Source organism: Aplysia californica, unplaced genomic scaffold (assembly GCF_000002075.1).
Source record: "Aplysia californica isolate F4 #8 unplaced genomic scaffold, AplCal3.0 scaffold00636, whole genome shotgun sequence".
In the NCBI taxonomy this organism is placed as follows: Eukaryota; Metazoa; Mollusca; class Gastropoda; order Aplysiida; family Aplysiidae; genus Aplysia; species Aplysia californica.
In genome coordinates, this window is record NW_004797906.1 from 45,269 (window position 1) to 66,807 (window position 21,539).

The 21,539-nt window shown below is 40.1% G+C and overlaps 1 protein-coding gene across 1 annotated transcript in view; it reads left to right on the plus strand.

Moving 5' to 3' along the window:
* LOC101856606 overlaps window positions 1-21,539 on the plus strand; it is a gene marked incomplete in the record, with an annotated part of 62,244 nt that overhangs the window by 30,567 nt on the left and 10,138 nt on the right. The window contains 9 exon segments of the mRNA XM_005107842.3: window positions 133-411; window positions 1,277-1,379; window positions 1,908-1,992; window positions 11,154-11,247; window positions 11,763-11,801; window positions 16,950-17,032; window positions 17,972-18,141; window positions 19,209-19,301; window positions 20,131-20,257. Of these exon segments, the coding sequence (XP_005107899.2) occupies window positions 133-411; window positions 1,277-1,379; window positions 1,908-1,992; window positions 11,154-11,247; window positions 11,763-11,801; window positions 16,950-17,032; window positions 17,972-18,141; window positions 19,209-19,301; window positions 20,131-20,257 (1,073 nt within the window).

Below are 21,539 nucleotides of genomic sequence, written 5' to 3' on the forward strand. Positions count from 1 at the left end.
GGGCTGTTCCTTTAGAGAGAAAAAGGAATGTGTAAATAACACATTCAGACCTGCTCTAGCAGCCATCTAACGGGATTGTGGGGTGTAAAAATGCCTACATTTCTAACAAATTTTTTTTCCTGTATTTTGCAGCGGGAAACATCAACATCTACAGCCCGGAAAGTCCCACCCTGACCTCCAGTCCAGCCGCGATGACCACAACTGGGCAGTGGTCACCCCGCAGCCCAGGGCAGCAGGTCAAACGGTTCCAGGCGGGTGGCGGCCATTCCGGGGTCAATGTGATGACCTCATCGTTGCTGCTAGCCCCGGCCAGCAGAGCTACGAACAGAAACGTCGCTCTTGTGCCCGAGTCCCCGGTCAAAAGACACCGGGGGAGGTCGCTGTCCGGCCCAGGGAGTGTGGGGAGTGCAGGTGAGGCTCGGGCTACCGTTGTCTATTGTTCTATGGTGTAGCGGGTAGTCTCTTCGCTGACACATACAGGAGACTGGAGGTTGATTCTTGAGCCAGATAGATTATTTCATGTTATTTTGTTTTATTGTTTTAACTTTAATTATTAGAAAAAAAATGTTGTTGTTGTTGTTGAGTATGTCAGTGTTTCAGCTGGGATGTTGTATCTATCTCAGCCCAGATTGGCCCTCAGAGGCAGGGTCGGACTGACGTTAAAATTGTATTAATGGGGGCTCCTTCTTTCCTATCCATTATCCGTCATCTTTATCTCTCCTCCTTTTTTTCTTTGTATCTTACACTTTAGTAACGCCTCTAAATCTCAGGCCCTTATATGACTTAATCATGTTGAACTCTTACTAAAAAAACAAACAACCCAAAACTTACATGACCTAATTCTGTTATAAGTATGGAAAAATTAACTAAAAATTAAAAACTAAAACTAGTTTAATGGTGGAAGTTTCAGGCCAGGAATCATTACACAGGTGGATTCTCAGTTACATAGGACATAGAATTTGCACCTTTCCAAACAATATTTTATTTCCTTCATAAAAAAACTGCGTGGCAAAACTTTTCCCACATGATTTTCTGAGACAGCATGAACGAGAGTTTGTCTCAGCTAGTGAAGCAGATAAACAATATTTTATCACCTTCTTAAGAAAATGGAGAAAAAGCTGTGTATCTCAAAACTTCCAACCTGTGTTCTCAGAGGTCATGAGCAAGAGTTTGTCTTGGCCGGTAAATCAGATGAACGATATGTTGTAACCTTGTTGAGAAAAAAACGCTGAAAAAAAGCTGTGTATTGCTAAACTTTTCTCACATATGTTCTCAGACGGCATGAATGAGAGTTTATCTCCCCCTGTCAAGCAGACGGCTGAGCGAGATCACGGGGACGACTACAGCGACAGCAGCGGAGGTTTTCACGACTCCAACAGGTCAGTTCTTGCTTGTGTTAGTGGTTAGGCATCGCTATAAATATCCCTTGTTATCGTTTGTGTCACGATGCAGTGGAATCAGGCGCTCGTCAATTTTAGGACGTATGTAGTTATTGGTATCATTTTAAAGGCTGTTCATTTGCCTTGTTTGCTATGGAAAAATATTTTTTTGTCTTTATAGAAGTCAAGATATTTGCTATTCTGGTTTCAGAAGTAAAATTGGTGAGAAAATGACCGCCAAAGTTTAGTGACTTCCATAGCTTAAGAGTCTTTGGAAACTGAAAATTTACACTTTTGTGCCTTTAATCAATGTTTTTCCGTAAAATTCACACCTAAAAGTGTTTTTGAATGGATATACAAGGTGTTGAGTCAAAAAGCAAATTTGAAAAAAATATATTCCGAACTGCCGAAATTTTAAATTTCTTGTAACACCTCTAATCTAAAGCACTTCTATGACCTAATTGAATTGCAAGTGCCATAAAACCCTTATAAAACAATAAAACTGTGATGTCCTCTCCTTGCCTGTAGGTTACTGGCAAACTACAGTCAGTTGTCGGACAGAGTGCAGGCCCATGAGAATCGACAAGGTGATCTCCAGCACTACGTGAGAATGGTAGGTTTTAATACTACAGTCGAACCTGCTCTAACGATCACATGTCTAAGATAATCACCTGTAAAAACTACCACTTCCTATCTCCTCTCCCCCCCACCCCAATTTTTTTCTATGATATTATAATGTCACTGTCCATAAGGTCCACCTGTCAATGACAACCACTTTTCTCTTCGTTGTATGGCCATCTTGGACACTTTCCACTGTATTTCATTTGGTGGATGGAAGTGACTCTAGCGGTCGTGATCTTCAGAGTTCACAGTCGCATACTCTGTTTGGGGGGGGGGGGGGGGTTGCATGTATGCTTTAGGGGCAGGGGGTCCTTCAGAGACAAAAAGGAGTTTTTCAAAAATACAGTGGAACTTGCTTTAATGGCCACCTGTCCAAGACAATCACTTGTACAAACGACCACTTCCTATCTCTCCCCTTGTCCCTTTATGATTCAAACAAAGCTAGTACAGTGTCTCAAATGCCTTTAGTCTTTTTAACTCATTCGCTACGCCGAGCTGTGGGCAGCGGCGCGGCGAAAGTGTATTCCGTACGTCAAGCCACCGGGAACAGGCCTAGAATTCTAGCTTTGGTTTTATTCCAATCCACATATGGCGGAAAACACAGCAGAGGGCAAAATGGCACTTTCTGTATTCTGAACAATTTTTCTCAGAAATGGAATAACTGTGTGTGTGTATCTTTAGTTGATATCGTAGAGTGAAGTTTCGAGAAGCTGGGACAGCAACATTTTTGTGAGTTTTTACTTTTTGTGAAAGTTGTGGTTTTGTGAAGTTCCTGGACCCATGGAATGACGACAGACAATGTTTTCTTGACAACAGAACACGTAGAGAGAAGGGTAAGTCTAATTTATTTTTTTCATAATTTTTAATGGTAATTTTGCTAAGAATTTGTTCTAGAATGATAATAGTATGATTTGGCATTAAAAACATACGTAATTCTAAATTTGTTAGTTTTAGCATATTTTTTGTTTTAGTTACCATTAAACATGTTTTGACAATGTTTTAATCATAACTGCGATAATTTGTATTTTAAAAAGGACGAAAAATAGATTTTAAAAAGATTTACGGCTATTCATTCACGATCATTCGGGTTTCCGTCGCTCGTATTCCAACAGGTGAACAAACTGGAATTTGCGATCACGGCACAACGATCTCGCAGTAATTGTCCAAAACGAAGTTTTTAACAGTTCTAGGCCATAGTTTCATCGTTTCTATTCATTTTCTAACATTTATTGTTAAATTAAGTTTGAAAACCCGCATTTTTCACGTCTGTCGTACATCGGTCGGACTTTGCGCAGGTCGAACAAACAAGACTCGTGAACAACAAAATGAGCCTAAATCTAAGTCTTAAATGCGATTTTCAACCCAAATATCACGAAATGTAAGTCATTATCCATGCTAGTTTCATTTTAAGCGTAAATAAATCTTTAAATTGCTCCATGATGTGAGATAATCGCCTAAATCTAATTTTTTCGTAAGCACGACACGAAATCGCCGTGAAGGCAAGAAAATGGCGGCCGCGTAATCCGAAAGGGGGAGGAAGGGGGGAAGGCATTTCAAAGATCGTTGTGTCGCGATGTTCAGAATAGAATTAGATAGGCCTCGATCTACTTGGATTAGCTTCCAATGAATTTTAGTTAGTTTTTTAAATATTTTAAATTTAATTTAATGAACAAGAAGAGAAGACAGTCAAAATCAATTGCAGAGATGCCAACCAGTACGATTTTACGTATTTTAGTACGATTTTTGGCCGAAAATACGCGAATACGACTTTTCATGAAAAAATACGCATCCTGGAATGCGAAAAATACGAGATTCAGCTTGGGCGGGTAAACCTAATTATCTCAAGTCTCAAGTCCCATCTTTCGTCAAAATAGTATCAGTATTGCAGAACTGGAATATTTGAAAGCCAAGTCCGATGTGGTCAGTAAGTTAAATTTTGCCGGTCGCGATCGTATATTCGTTCAGCTTTTCTCCGTCCGGAGAGTACGTTTCACTTTCTCGCGAATAGGCAGCGATGGCGGCAGACGGAAGCGTATGTGACACTGAGGCTCGATCGGGAAAATCAAGATCTACTTTCGCTTTCGTTACCACCGAGAAGTTTGCCAGCAGTTGTCTGATAATGCAACATTTGTGGCATGCAGGTTGTGCAGTATAAACGCAATGTCGCCGTGCAAATTAAATGTAAGAAATACTCGGACTCGTCGCTTTGCTGTCACTTGTGGGGGAAAAAAAAGAAAAGAAAATATAAGCGTCGTCCGATTTTTAGATTGTCTGGCTCGCCGTCGTGACCGGTCACTGAACCTGCTCACGTTCGCATCATAAATAACGGCATCGAGTGAGCAAAGACCGTCTTTGGTGGGAGTAACGGCGCTGCGAAGTATATGACTACGGCATAGAGGAGGAGATTATTGATTTTTTGGGGGTTTAAGATACTATCGGGGGGGGGGGGGTGTTAAGGCAACACCAGAGGACAAAAACTTGGAAGCGCATTTCAGAACTTTGATTAGTTTTGTGCAAAGCGCGCGTTGGTGCAGGCCGTGTGCGGAATCATGACCCCTCATACTTTGCAAGTCTGTGTTATTGAAATAAAGTGTGCGCGTTTCATTGGATGGGTGATAGTAAATTATACGTACTTGGATGGGTGATAGTAAATTATACCTACAGTGTATGTTGTAGCTTTCTGTTCAAGACTGGCAGATTTTCAGTGTCACTGTATCTTGCCCTACCACAGTTGTTACAACTCTCAGGTGCATGGGTCTACTTGAGCCATTCAAGTTATTGCTTTTCTCTGAGTTTGAGCAATAATTTGATTCTGTCAGTTCATAATATGAATCATGACACCCAGACTGGTTCTTGATAGTCGAAGTTCTTGTTCTAGGCCATTCCGAACTCTCAAAGCAGGATTTATTTGTTATATAATAATGAGAGGAAAATAGACTGAAATACTTAAGTCAAACAAGACCCCAGTATGACACTGAACACTGGCATGTTGTTGAATGGATACATGTATATTGTATGCGTGTGTGCTCCCTTTTTTGAGCTGGTGAGCTAGTAATTTATTTTCAGGAAATATTGCTGGACACCCTGAACATTTTACTATTACTGGTTAGTCGGTCGGTCGTGGGGAATACACATTTTCCCCTGAAAATACACATTTTCATGTTTCCCAATACTCATTTCGGTTTTCTGTGGTTGGCATCTCTGCAATTGTGGAAACATGCAGTATAGACATAGAATGGAAATAAGAGGAGGGGAGGGGGGAACATGTAACGAAAAAATAATAATATTGTGAAGAGAAACTTCAAAATAAAGATAGCGAACGATGCATTCCAAAAATTTGAGAATTAAGGAGGGAGGGGGCACTCAAATACAGACAGGATTCATAAGACAATGATTATTTATTTGACAATGAAGAGATTCCAGAAGATATGATGATTTAAAGTCTAGTCTTTATAGACATGAGTGTCTCCAGACCTCTTTGATTTAACTTCACAATCCTTGGAACTGTTTGTGGTCAAGCTTTCTGAATGGCTAGTTACTCAAGATAGTGAACAAAGAGTAGTCTAGACACAACAGAAAGATGTTTCTTTAGGAGACTGCTGTTTCATGTTATGAGGAAAAGAAATCAAATAAGGTTGTGCAGAATGCGAGAAAGAAGGCCTACAAGGGACTAACTAATAAATACAATAAGAAAGAGACAAATGTAGGTGTGATACATTCAATTGACATTTTAAAAAAGCCTAGAACATCTACTAATTACTGAAAAAATAGAGGCCAAAAGAGGCAAGGGTGGACATATTCTGCCATGGTTAGTAAACGGCTAAAATTGTTAGTTCCGATTGAAATTTAACAAATCAGATCATAATATTTATTACAAATAATTGCTGTTTTTCCCAACTAAGTTCTTTATTTCTCAAGGTGTGTTATTTGATTTTTTCCTGTAGGTTAAGGTTAAAATGCTCAAGGAGGATGACTTCAGTGTGAGATTTATGGAAAAGAGCAGCCCCAGCGACGTCTTTTCCTAGAGCAACGATGTTGGTCTAATCACAAATAAGGGATCACCAGACTTCTTCACCTGGACAAATACAAAAGGACTAACAAGAGGCATTAGATCTCAAGGCCATTATTTTCATTTTTCCATTTTTTTTCTCATGTCCACTCATTAATTGGTGTAATAAATATATTTGTGTAAACTGTGCATTGGTCGGCTTCATTTAATTGTCTCCCCTTTTCATAAATTCTTGAATTTTGTGCTTGTTTTTGCTTATATATGCTCTGAGTATATCAGGATGGGTCCTGCTTTCAGTTTGGAAGACATTATTGCAGAGATAAGCAATTGAAATCACTTTTAAGTGAGTAAATTGAACTTATGTTAATTAAACGTTTACACATGGGTACCTGTGATTACGCGCCCTTTATTACATAACGAGACAGCTGTTGCCCATGACACAAACATTTCTGAAATCTACAGGGTTTGAGCTAAATTTTGATACCATATTCAATACTGTGCATTCATTTGGAAAAATTGCCAAAATAGGCCATTTGAAGTAGATGCCAGCATTGCCTGTGTGTTTTCCGCCGTATCCATGATAAAATAAAGGTTATAACATTGACTTCCGGGTCAAGCGTTTCCACTGAAAATCGGAAGTTTAGATTCAGTTTTGAACTGTGATTTCAAAGTCTTAAACGACTTTGTTTTATCGCAATTCCCAAATTATAGCCCAGACACAAGTCTTAGTACTTTCATACAACAAAATGTATCATTATTTTGCTCACTAAAGAAATGTAGAACTCTTATTTAGAGTATTGATACTACTGGACTCAAATTGAAAGTGATCTGTTATTGAGAAATCAATATTTTTCAGTGTTAGATCTAAGTCTAGATCTAAATTGTCAAAATATATTTTTCTCCCCAAAATCATTACTTTTTGGTGAAATTACACAAAAAGTACCCCTCAAGACATTATAGGTTTTTTCCATATGCAATTCTGAATGATTTCATACAAGTGTTTTTTCTGTTTGTGAATGCACCTTGTCTTTTTTCAAGATTATAAAAAAAAAAGTTAATATCTAAGGTGATTTCAATGCCCACAGCCCCCTTTGGGGAGACAAACCTATAGACCAGAAAGGTAAAATAATAGAAAACTTTTTATTTCAAAATAACATGTCTCTTAAATGATAAATCCCCAACTTTCAGAAACAGAGCCACTTATGGCACTTCATCCCTTGACCTTACTTTTTGTACCCCTGAACTAGTCCCAGATTCTTGAGTGGTCTGTGCTGGATGACCGTACGGATCATTTCCCAATTCTCCTCAAAAACAATAGCCTCCAAAACGACCCGATCCCAGAACGCTTCAACTTCAAAAAAGCCGACTGGGACGGGTTTGCCAATCAATGTTCCCAGACTCTTAATCCCAATTTCGACCACAACTACAATAAATTCAACGAAAAGCTCTTAGAAATATGCCACAATCACATTCCAAAAACAAAAACAAAACCCCGGAGGAACAAGATCTGGTTCTCTTGGGAATGTGAGGACGCAGTAAAGAAAAAGAAGGCAGCGTATCGAAAAGCCGTCAACAACACCACCATAGAAAACAAGATCAATTATTTAAAGGCTCGAGCTGTGGCACGTAGATGCCTCAGGGAGAGCAAAAGACAATCATTCCAAAAATACATCTCCAAAATCAACAGCCAGACACCACTCAACCAAGTTTTCAAAATTGTTAAAAAATTCTTAGGTAGAGGCACAGACACCATTCGGCACGTCCAGAGGCCGGATGGAACAACAGCTGAAACACAAGTAGACATTGCAAACACAATAGCTACATCTCTAGCCAAAAACTCATCCCAAGCAAACTACAACACCACTTTTCAAAACATCAAAACTAACAGAGAAAAACAACACCTAAACTTCCACTCAAACAACACTGAAACCTACAACGCAGACTTCACAATAGACGAACTAACATCGTGCATCTCGGACCTGGGCGATACAGCCCCGGGACCGGATGGCATCCACAACCAAATCATTAGACACTTACCCCCAGAAACACTCACACTCCTACTATACATATACAACGACATGTGGCGGTCGCACTCCTTTCCGGAGTCTTGGCGTCTCGCCACTGTCATTCCAATACCCAAACCAAACAAGGACCACACACACGCATCCAATTACAGACCAATAGCACTAACGAGCTGTCTCTGCAAACTAATTGAAAAAATGATTCACATGCGACTCATGTGGTTTCTGGAAACGACGGGCTCGCTGAGCGGTCTCCAGTGCGGATTCAGGAAAACTCTATCCACTCTGGATCACCTGGTCCGCCTGGAGACCTTTATACGCGAGACGTTCGCTGAAAGAGGCCACATGATCGCCATCTTTTTTTACCTAGAAAAAGCCTTCGACACAACCTGGAAGTATGGCATTCTTCGAGACCTGCACGCACTCGGCATACGCGGTCACCTCCCTGCCTTCATTGGCAACTTCCTGAAGAACCGTTCCTTCCAGGTTCGTGTTGGATCCTCCCTTTCAGACCCCCACCAACAGGAGGAAGGAGTCCCCCAGGGGAGCATCCTTTCTCCTCTCCTATTCGAAATTAAAATAAATTCCATAGTGAAAACCCTCCAAAACAGCATAGACAGCTCGTTATACGTTGACGACTTCTTGATATGCTGCCGATCGAAAAATCCTCATTTGAGATCTATGGAAAGGCAGCTGCAAACGCAGCTGCACAAACTTGAAACGTGGGCAAACAACAACGGTTTCAAGTTCTCCCCGTCAAAGACGGTTGCAGTACACTTCTGCCGAACAGGCAGACGTGTGCTGCAGCCGGATTTGACACTATACGGGGAAAGGATTCCCGTCCGGGACCAAGCTCGTTTCCTCGGTGTCATTTTCGACAAAAAACTTACATTCATACCACACATCAAAGACCTTCGTGTGAGGTGCCAGAAAGCGTTAAACGCTTTGAAAATTATAACGAATCTGGAGTGGGGCGGGGACTCAAAACATCTTCTCCACCTGTACATGTCCCTTGTCCGGTCCAGGCTTGACTACGGCTGTCAAGTCTACGGATCGGCAAAACCTCACGTCTTAAAAATACTAGATCCAATACAGAACCAAGGTCTCCGCCTCGCTCTGGGGGCTTTCCGCACTTCTCCGGTGGAGAGCCTCCAGGCCGAGGCCAACATACCACCACTCTCACTCAGACGCACACAACTCTCACTACAATACGCAGTTAAACAGAGCTCAACACTGGAAAATCCAGCGCACAACAGCATTTTTAAAACAAATCCAGAAACCATAAACAAATTCCAAAACAACGAAAAACTCATCAAACCCTTCGGCCTCAGAATCCTTGAGGACCTCAAAAACTTAAACTTCTCCAAACAAGACATCCAACAAATTATTTTCCCGGACCTCCCTCCGTGGCACCTCACCAAGGCAAAAGTAGACTTACAGCTGACCACACACAACAAACAAAGCACAAACACCAAAACTTTTCAAGCAGAATACAAAAAACTAATAGATAAATACCCTGGTGCGGAGCTCATCTTCACGGATGGCTCCAAAAAAGACAATGAAGTGGGCGCCGCAGCCCTATCTTCCAACAGTACACACCAGAGGAGACTCCATCCTGAAGCCTCCATTTTCTCTGTGGAGGCCACTGCCATTGACATGGCACTGGACTCTGTAGAAAATTCTCCTAACAAATCTTTCCGTATCCTTTCTGACTCTCTGTCTTGCATCACCTCACTCACAAACTACACACTCTTACACCCAAAAATAGTTAGGCTACAACAGAAAATCCACACACTATCCGAAACAGGAAAAAACATCATGTTCGCATGGATACCCAGCCATGTGGGCATCCGAGGAAACGAGCAGGTAGACGACCTGGCGAAGAAAGCTTCATCCCTTCTGCTGCGATCAACGACAAACACTCTCCCACAGACTGACTTTAGAAATAAAGTCAAAAAGTACACCTCCAGTCTGTGGGAGAGCCACTGGGAAAACCAGAAAAATAATAAACTATATGAAATAAAACCCAAACTAGAACAGCGAAATCCTTCGGACCTCTCCAGAAGAGACGAAGTCATTTTTACTCGATTGCGCATCGGACACACGGCCCTGACCCACAAATACCTCCTACAGGGAGATGAGAAGCCGTTCTGTGTCGGATGCGACACAGATTTTACCATTAAACACATTTTAACAGAATGTCTAGACTTTGGAGAGATCCGAAGGAAATATTATAAATGCAAGAAATTGCAGGATATTTTTTCCGTCGTTGTTTCCAGCAGAATTTTAAATTTTATAAAGGCCATTGTGGCGAGTTGTAGAGTGAATTTGATATTATTTAAAATTTTTATTGTTACTAAAAAGAGTTGTTTTAAATCACAAATGTATTTACACTGCATTTAAATATTTTAACTTTTTAGCATTTTAAAGTAAATTAGTTAACCAGTCGTGAAGTGAACTTTTGCAAAGGTGAACAACTTGTGTTTCCCGCGCTCATATGACCTTAGCAGTTGCGAGCGCCGTAAAACTTTATACTATACATACATAATATCTAATGTTATGATCCAAATGTACAAATTTTATGGAATGTATGTAAATAACTGCAAATTTTAAAATATTTTGAGTTTCACCAAAGATTATTAGTTTTATATTTTAAAATTTTATCTGCATCCAAGCCAAATTGTGTTGCATAATCGCCTCTTACTTAAAACCAAAGTTGAAAAATACACAAATAAACATTACAGATGTATTCTACAAACCATACTGAAAATTTTGGTATATAATATGTTGATATTTATTTGAATTTGTGGCCCCAAAAACCTGTGAACTGCGCACTAGTCACCATCTCATTTCACACTCCTGAAAAAAATTAGTCCACTAGCCGAAAATAATACGTAGCTAACGAGTTAAATGAAATATTATTTAAACTTTTAAAAAATGTTTTTAATGCTATACCTCGATCTCCAAGACTTAACATTGATAACTCACTCTATAGAACATTACAGCAACTGCAGCAAATTTGCACTTATCACAACATGGCATTGGACAGAAGGGCGAGGGCCCAGCTGTTGCTGGATGGATAACAACAACAAGCAACAAAATGTTTTTGTTTTGTTTTTGCAGCTGTTGTCCAAAGCCCCCGGGAGTGTGTGCAGCGAGCCGGAGAGGGACGTGCACTCTGAGCAGGACATCCTCGAGTCCTCCCGGGACCTCACAGGTGGGTGGCCCGCTCGTGGTGGGGGTGGGAATTATGTACTTTTGAGAGGGTGGGAGGTTATCTCTCACTTATAAAAACATACCAGCCTCTGTGGTGTAGTGGATAGGCACCTTGCTGTCATAAGCAGGAGATTGTGAGTTTGATTCCTGAAAGTATCCCGACCAGTATCTCTGTCTTTCTGCTGGGATGTTTTGTCACTCTCAGCACGTGTTGGCCCTGACAGGCAGGGTGGGAAGTCTGCTACACCAACATTAAACCTTAAAAGAAAGAACCATCAGTGTTTGCTCGTTCGATAATTTTAAACTAAGCCACTTTAGGTGGCAAATTTACGATCCCACAACAATTTTCTACAAAGCTGCATTTAATGACAAATGTGTTTATGTAACTATACTGAACTGCATTAGTTACGACTGTATGTTTCCACAATGATTTAAAACTGAGCAAATTCACATAAGGCGATGAGTGGGGGTTTCAACTTGTGCTTTTATCCTCTCTCTCTCTCTCTCTCTGGTCAGACCAACTGGCATGCCTGGGCCAGAAGGCGCGCTCTGAAGGTACATGGAGTGAATTTGCCAGGCAGGATTTGTTTGCTGCACGGCTGTTTTGCTTTTTAGAGTTCACTTTGTTGAATGCTGTGTTTGAGTTCTGCGCTTTCATTTTGATTTTGACAAGGGGAGTATACTTTAGTTTTAGATTTTTTAGTTTTACCGCACCTGCAACACAAATGTGTTATAAAATTTGCTGAGGTAGTAAAAACTTACTTTTGTTTTAGTAAATGTTTTAAGACCCTTGCAACACAAATAGGTCATATAAGTGTGGAAGAGTAGATGTGATGAAAAGAAAGAAGAGAGATTAGGAGATATATGTTTGATAGGGAAGAAGGAGCAAACCACACCCGGGCACCTGTCAACCACCAACAATGTATGCTGCACTGTTGATCTGTAAGATGAAGAGCTCGCGATGGGAGAAAAGAGAGGTTGGGGAGGGGGAAGATCACCTTGTCAATTCCAGTGGGTCTGAACTCTGTCCGACAACTGACTAGTTTGTTTGCCAGTAACCTACAGGCAAGGAGAGAGAGAGAGAGCATCACACAGATTCAAACAAAGCAATTTTGTGTTTTTGTCACAGGGCTTATAATTATCAGTAAGTGGGGGGGGGGGGGGGGGGAAGTGTTAATAAAGGAAGGTGTGGTGGAAGGAGAAGGAAGAAAACAGAGCTGTGATGGCTACCCATGCCGAAGATCTTCGAAACACTTTCCCCGCCTAATTTATTAAGATATTAGTACTAGACTTAGGCAGAAATGTGCGCCATCTTTTTATCGATCTGGTGGAATTGATAACTCCCAATTTCATCCAATACTGGATATATTGCCTTTTAGAATAAAAGTCCAGCTCTGAAGGTACCCTGAGTGAAATTGTCGGTGGGTGGTTGGCACACATATTGGAAAGCACATTTTGTTTTGTCACAGTCTTGCAAATGTTCTCTGGTGCTTCGCCCTGCCCAGGCCAGCGTGTCTTGTGTAGTGCTCTTCTGTGCTGTGGCCTTGGCGTGTAGTGTTACTGTGTGTCATGTCATGACGCGTGTAGTACTCCTTTGTGTTGCGTATAGTGTTCCTGTGTGTCATGTCATGACGCGTGTAGTACTCCTTTGTGTTGCGTGTAGTGTTACTGTGTGTTATGTCATGGGGCATTTAGTACCCTTCTGTGTCATAATATGTAGTGTATAGTGTTCCTGTTTGTCATGAGGCATTTAGTACACTTCTGGGTCACATGTAGCGTTTTTTTAAATACTGTTTTTACGTCGCTCGCAACTGCATATGGTCATATGAGCGCCACACGTAGTGTGTAGTGTTCCTGTTTGACATGAGGCATTCAGTACTCCTCTGTGTCATGTCTTGGTGTGTAGTGGTCCTGTGTGCTGTATCTTGGCGTGTCGAACTCCTTTGTGCCACATGTTGTATGTAGTGTTATTATAAATCATATCTTCTTTTGTAAGATGGCTAAACACTTTGCTAGATTAGAGCAGCACTTTGTTATAAATAATTTCAGATACCTGTTAAAAAGTCTATGTGCTGATTTAGGTATCTTATAAAAAGCTGAAAAAAATCAACTTAAGTTACTCCAATTACATTTTTTTTAAATTCCATGCAAAGAACTGCAAAAATCTGGGTAATTAAGAATATAAAATGAGTGTTTATAAATCAGTATGATATTAAGATTTCTGTTTGAAGAACATTCATAATGTATGATTGACATCAGGTGTGGTAAATTTTTGCTTTGCTCCTATTAGTAAGTCAAGTTCTATAATTAACTGTTGGTGGTTTGACACCTCTGGAAGGTACTTATTTTCTTTCCCTCCGTTGTTTTTCACTATCCATCCATCAATCTTATTTTTCCCATGCACTTAGGTACTGCAATCATGTCAGTGTGCTTCTTTTTACTGAAACAAATTGTGTCATGACACAGTGAAATCAGACGCTTGTAAATATTTGGGCCTTTTGTGAGTGTCGCAAGCAATTCACAAAACTCCGTTTGGGTGCTTCTTACACCAAAGACAAAAACTAGGGTTTTTTTTGCATTGTTGTTTGATTCTTTCGAAGAATCGGGAAAAGCAAAAATGTTGTATGCCTTGACCATAGCATTACACTGCATTTTGATGATGTTGAAAGGTGCATCTTTGGTGGAGTTTTGGGAGAGTAAAAATTTTTTTAATTCTCAAAATTTGGACTCAAGTGGATTGCTTGAGGACTGATGATATGGAGTTGTTAGTATAATTCGTTGTCCATCTCACAAAAGGGCGTAAGAGCATTTTTGGCATTTTTCAGGAGAGCGTTTTAAAGTTTTGGGACACTTTTTAAGTTCTTGCTGTGGCGTAACCGTTTGCTTTTTCGTTTAAATTTTTGGCAAGATATTAGTACAACCACTGATTTATCATTCCCTATAACGTTATAGATATTGCGTCATCAGTTTTTTAAGAAATGGTCTAAAATAGCTGATACCCCTGTTTGTGAGAACATAATTATGTCCGTAAAGACACAAGATTGACAATACGCCACATTGTTTGGTAATAGAATATAAGAGAAAAGGGATTTTTTTCTTGATTATTGAACAGGTTTATCAACTCAATATGCCAAATTGATCAATTTTGGGGAGTGAAAGACGACAGGAAAAAGAAAATGGAACAGATTTGGGGTCTCCACGATATGAAATGTAAATAACTTAAAGAGTTAAGCTTTCTTACTTGTCTTCAAGGTATTATAAGAATTTGCACAATACAATGAGTATAAAATTACTAGTACTGCACAGATCCTTTCATTCAGGACTGCGCACCATCCTTAGACAACAACAATATTAGTAGAAAGATAAATTCTGAGCATGTGTAATGAATATGTGTAATACCTTATAAACGTTTTAGCCCATAATACTTTGTTTATCAATGAAATATTGTGCAAGTGTTTGTTAAGAAAGATAAATGTGGCAGATTTGGATTAGAAGAACATTGTGTGTTCCTCCAGCCTGATGAAAAGGTGTACTTGGCTATAGGGAGTTTTTTAGGCTGTTCAATGGAACGTCTTTGACTTGATTTTTCTGGGGCTTAAAGATCACTGTTTGGTACTGTGGGTTTGTAGGAAATAAATAGTTATTGAATAGTCTCTGTTGAGCCTGTTCCATAATATCACTTCAGTTTGTGATTATATTGCAGCTGAAAGTATCTTCTTTAAGTTTCCTCACTTTGGCTTTTCCGTGGATGCGATTGTTCAGCCTTTGTTTTGTCTCCTCTTCACTTCAGGTTTGAGAGTTAGTCCTTTTAACTGGAAACTGACCTACAGCAGTGATGTGAGTCAAAAGCGGGGAAGCTCGCAATATGAGCATTAATAAGGGTGGGAAGTTTTTCATCTCTTTCTTTGACAGTTGCTGGGTATCATCATCCTCTTTATTCTACTTCAATAGTTTCAGCTGATATTGTCTTACAGATGGTGGAATTCCATCGACAGTCAAGTAATATGTATTGGTCTTCTGTCCGTGAGAACAGCTCGTCCCTTTCATAGATTCAGAGCAGTCAATGTGACCAACGACAAACTCACGTTATAGATAATGGTCTTCAAGTCTGTAATATTGCTGGAACATTTCCTCGTGTGTTTCATTCGCAATAGTGTGACAGCTTCGACCATATTTCTTATAGCTTTCAAATTCATACTACCTGTCTCAAATCCTGTGCGCGCCAAAATGTGTTGCCATTATAGGGCTAAGGAACTCATCTCCAAAATGTCCTTTGTGGTTAGCTTCTTTATACTTATTGGACTGTGGACCTTTCTGAGCAGTCACTTCTTTGACAGCACCTTCTGTCATGAAAATTGAGTACAATATCCAACGACATCCGGGTTATTCTCTTCTGGCTTTATCCGTTTTCTACTCATGATGCTATGTGGCTTTTTTTAAAGACTACCATGAGCCTGTTTCTTCCACAAAGTGACAGTATGTATAGCACAGGAGCAATACACACCTTCAACAAGCTGCAAACATGTCCTTCTTGCATGGCGCAGAAACCAGGTTGGAATGGAAAGACGGGTCAGCATCTAAATCGTCAATGTAATCAGAACTTTCTGCAATACCACATCTTTGGGGACTCATGGACCCAATTAAAACTTTTACTTGTAGAAAATATTTTTAAAAGTGAATGTTTATAAGCTTACAAATGAGCTAAGGCACTATCACTTTATGGGTACATGAACATCAAACGCTGAAAGCAAAGATGAAATTTAAAGCACAGGTACGAAAAACAACACTGTCAACTTAAACTAATGGTAGGGAAGCGTATAAAAGTCCCTCAATGATGCAGCGAGAAAGAATCGCAAGACTACTAAACATGAAATGAGATGCATCCCCCTCATTTACAAGTAAGAAAACAAAAGGAAACATCTTATACCATGGCGTATGAGGTCACATGCCTCCGTATATATTCTCACAAAGGGGCGTAAGAAGGCATACGCCTCTATGTGAGATGCAGTTTCCTGCCCGAGAGCTATAGGGCTAAATGTTTTTTGCTCATAACTCCACCATTTTTAAAGCTATCGATACGCCGTTTTGAGAGAAGATAGATCTCACTACCGGACATACCATGGTGGTGTTAACTCAAAACCGGTAATTTTGACGATACGCCCTTTTGTGAGATGGGCGACGAATTGTAAAGCATGTTCATTTCTTTAGTCTGTAGATGGTTGATCGCCATTCAAAGGTCCACCTCTTTCTTTTCCAATTTTGTTTCTGTCTGTCGATCATGCTTTTTACGAGTGTTAAGTGAATGTTGTTTCTCCTTGCTCACACTCAAGAAGTATTTCCTTATTGGTGGTTTCCTGGTGCCTTGGTATGGTTGACTCATTGTTTCCTATCAAGCATCTATCGTCCTTATCTTTCATCATTCTTTACTTTTACTCTCTAGGAACACCTCTAATCTTCAGCACTTACATGATCTAATTGTGTTGCAAGTGCTGCAAAATGCTTGCTAAATCATTTTTGTTACTCTCTTGTCACACCTCATCTTTGGCACCCGTATGATCTAAATAATGTTGAAAGTGCCACCATGAAACTCTTACTAAAGCTTTTTTAAAAACTTGGCTTCCTTTCTTTAATTTTGTTTTTATGCCATGAAACTCATTAAAACTTTAAAAAAATGATTTCCTTTCTTTAATTTTGTTTTTCCAGTGGACCTAGATCTGAATGACACAGCCCAAGCCTTTGAGCTGACGGCACAGTTGAACAGACTTCAGCATCTCCGAGAGCGACAGGTCAGACCCAATATATGTCTTTGCGTCATGGTTTCTATATTTTTATCCTATTGTTTTTCACTGTTTGCTTTTGTTTTGTTCTTCATGTCTCTTTGCTTCATAATAGATTCTATTTTGATCTTATTGTTGAACATTTTTTGCTTTTGTTTTCTTCTTCACTTCTCTTCCTCATGGACTATTTTTATCTTCTCTCTCCTTCTCCTGCGTTTCTTCCTTCTGCTCTGTCTTCCTCCTCCTCCTGTATTTCTTCCTTCCTGTCCATCTTCCTCTTCCTGCATTTTTACCTTCTGTCCATATCTTCTTCATGCTTCTGTGTTCCTTTCTTCTATTCTTATTTTCCTCCTCTTGTGCCTTTTCTTTTCCTTCTTTTCTACTCCGTACTTCTGCATTCCTTCTTTCTACTCCGTCCTCCACCTTTTTCTTCTACTATCCCTATCTACATCAAGTTGATTGCCTAGAGCCATCAAGGAGTGGGCACTGTTGAAGTTATATTTATTATGTCTTCTTCATATTACCAAGTCGTTAGTTAGTTGGGGGTTGTTCTGGTGCGGTTTAACTCCTTCTTTCTTATCAAACATCTGTCGTCCTGATCTCTCCTCCTTTTTTAAAATGTGTTTGTCACTCTCTTGAAACAACCTCTAATCTTTTTCACTTATATGTCCAAATTGTGTTGCAAGTGCCGAAAAACTTTTTAAAAACTTTTTTAAAAATCATCTAAATTGTGTCTGTAGAGGCATAAAACCACCTACATTTTAAAAAAAAATGATTTTAAAAACTAGGAAGAATGTTAATAATAGTTATTAATAAACATAAGAAAGAATTATTATGCGAAAAATAAGAAAAGAATGATCATAAAAATGTAAAAAATAAGGTTGTGAACCGCCATGATATGTGGAAAAGTGAAGTGCTGAAAGTTTTCATTTTTGTATTGGCTTGCAGGGGATGCAAAGACGCGCGTACCCCGGCCTCAACATGGACAACTCTGAGCAGCCCAGTGCCAGCCAATCGGGTGAGGCTCTGTCTGGCCACCTGTCCGACTTCATGAGCGACAACGGGGTCATCAGCACCCAGGGCCTCTCGGAGATCTCACACCTGCTGGCCGTCTACAGGTAGGGAGGAACAAATGTTCTTTCTTCTTTCTCCTTTGCGTTCACCACTTGTCGTACTTTATCTACTTTCTTCATCTACTCTTAAAACTTAAAAACCTCACAGATTTCTGTAAAAATTCGGAAGATTGATAGAACTCTCTCTTCTTCCTTCCTCTGTACTTTACTCCTGACTCTTTCTCCTGCAACTCCTTCTTACTGCCGTCTTTCAGCCACACCTCTGATCTTAGGGTGGGTTCTATCGAACCCCCTAGCCTTCTCAGATAAGCCCAAGGGCGAGTAATCTTGGAAGTTCCGAGTGCAAGTTCGCTCATTAAAGATCCCTTTGTGGTCCTAAAATTGATAACAGTAGGCTTTGGCCCCCACTGGGCAAAATTCAAAGTTCATTCCTAAAAGAAAAATACTTTATAGTCATTTAAAAAAATAGAGAGTAACACTGGAGTCAAAATGTGGCTGTCTGAAGACTAGGGGCCCTACTAAGTAGGAAAAACGATCACATGTAAATGTCAGTTGCACTATAGGTTTAAGAACCAGCATTCGACTGCCCCTGAGATCTAGCAGGGAAATGCAAAAAAGAGTCGGACTCATTTTGGTAGTGCAGTCAAAATTGTCAGAGAGGGCCACCTGTTGTTGAGGAGAAAAGTGGGAGTCTTAGACTTAGACAGATGGAAGGTCTTGAACAGTTGCAATATTATATCTAAACATTACGCAAGTGGGAAGTGGCCATTTTTATAGGTGATTGTCTTGGACAGGTGGCTGTTCCCGCAGGTTTGACTACCTGTAATTTTTTTTTCTTTTATATATTTGTAGTCCAGAAAAGCTGCAGATTTTTTCAGATGAGATACAGTCCGACCTCCTCTCAGAGCCACCTGTATACGACAATCACCTGTACAAATGGCCACTTCCCATTTCCTCCCTTGCACATTTTTTACATTATAATGACACTGTAAGACGACCACCTGCGTAATTTAGCCACCTGTCTTCTCAACAATGGATGGCAGTCCTAGATTGTAACAACTATATTTTGTTTCCGTCATCCCTCACCTACCTGTATGTTTGACATTTTGTAGGGATCAATGGGAGACAAATCCGGACCAGGCGGGCCAGGAGAACGTGGCGGGTCAGCTGATGGATGCCCTCAAGGGCATGGCTTCCAGCATGAGGTGAGAACAGGATACCCTCGAATAATTGTTTGCACAATATCTTCCGCAAGCTGTTTGAATGTTCTTAGCCCAGAAACATCTATCATCCTGTTCTCTCCCCCTTCTTTTTTTTTGTTTTCGTTACTTTCATGTAAAACTTCTAATCTTCTACACTTATATGATCGTATTGTGTTGCAAGTGCTGTAAAACATTAACTTAAAGTAAAAGTAAAAGCGAATGGAGATATTTAGTGAAAATCAACGTAGAGGTCAAATTTGTTCATTTACAACTGATCCATTTTTCTTCCAAGTTTTACATTTTCTTTAGACTAGCCCAGGATAGGGAAAGGTGAAAAGTGTTCATTCGTGGCCTATATCTTGATCCAGGGTGAGAAAGGCAATGGTGATGATGATGATGATATTATTCAAACTCTACCTACAAATTTCACAGGTATCTCCAAAGGCAAAAATCTGAGAAGTAACTCATTTTGCCAGCACACCTCGAATATCTTTTCTTGTATTTACTCAAAAGTTAAACGGGTGTCTTCTGCTATTCTGCAATCGTTTTTTAAATTACAGTATATGTGTCATAACGCTGTGGAATCAGGCGCTCGTCAATATTTGGGCATGTGGAGCTATTGCTATCATAAGATAATAAGGAAGTTATTATCAAAGTTGTGTTGTGAAAAACATAGACTTGGAATGTTTGCAAAAAGTTTGTTTTCTTTGTAACAACATTCTGTTTTTTCGGCTCTTTTGTAAAATTGTAAGAACTGCCTATGCTGTATTTTTTTCAATGACGGCAGTATTCATGTTCTCGGATTTGTGCTCTTTCTTTGTTTACACATCAGCAAAACGGGTGAAACGTCAAAACAAGATGAACGGAAAGTTCCAATGTCCAAAAGTTCGCCCAAATCTCACCCAATGCGAAAACCAAAAGAAATCTCAAAGGTGCGGAAAGTCAGGAACACCTCACAGGTAAGTCTTTGATTGTGCAACAGGTTTTTTTTGTCTGTGAGGGGTATGAGTGTGAGAGTGTAATTATGGTTGGGTTTTTTTAGAGGGGGGGGGGGTTGTTTTTTGTTTTGGTCAGTGTTCACTGTCAGCGCGCTCACATGACCTTATTGCGAGCTCCGTGAAACTCTTACTAAACTAAAACTAAAAACTCGTAACTGATTCCAGTAAGCATTTTTAGTTTGGTAGGAATTAATTTTGAATTTTTGCGAGTGGCGGCCAAAGCCCACTTTATCTATTTTAGGACCACGGAGAGATCTTTTGATGCAACTTGCATTTTGGACCTCTGAGATTTTTCCGCTCTTACCAGAGAAGGCTAGTTGTTAGATCTTACCTACCCTTAGACCAGGGATGTGTGCTAAAAGACAGCTGTAAGAAGGAGCCAGGACTAGCAGTAGAAAAAGTCCGGAGCCTAGAGAGAGGTGAGGGGGGGCAGTAGAAAGACTGCAGTCAGGAGCCCAGAGGTGGGGGCAAACAAGATGGGGGGGGGGGGGGTGTAGAAAGTGGAGAGGAAAGTAGATGATGTGTTAAATGTGTATTGACTGCTTGGGGTAAGACTCCGTAATGTGCCGCCTCCAAATGTGATGTATAACAAGAGTCTAACTCTGAGCAGTTGGTATGAAAATGTTCAAACGAGTAAGTTTTCCGGCATTATTTGCAATTTTGACTCCGACTCAAATTATTTCGCCGGCCAGGTTTCCGGCCAAACATCTCCGGTTTTCTGGTGAAATTTACTCTTTTGACAATATAAAGTCGGAAGTACGAACTAGATAAAAGACAATGCATTTTCTGCCACCATTTGCATTTCCCTATGGTTATTTACGAAGGTGTACGCATCAAATGAACTGAGCGAACCGAGCCTTAGGGAAATGCAAATGGCGGCTGGAAATGTGCCATCTTTTTCCTAGTCACAGCGTACAAATACAGCTCTTTTAGTTGGCTCGGCGATGGAGTGACCGGGTCACGGCGGACCGGTCACCCAGAGGTCACTAACCCGACCTCCCGCTACCTGCATCGGTAGCCGGTGAAATGAATTTTTCAACACATGTTTTATCGTCTTGCACAGACAAAAAATATCATACATGAACACAAGTTTGTTCTTTAGAGAAAGCAACTAAACTTCTTTATTGGTACGAAATAGCAATACCATGGCAGCTCACGTTTTGGAGTTAGATGCTCTTAAAATGTATGTCTATTTGACAACAAACAACAAACACATATTGAGTGGCTAATAACTTATAAGCCT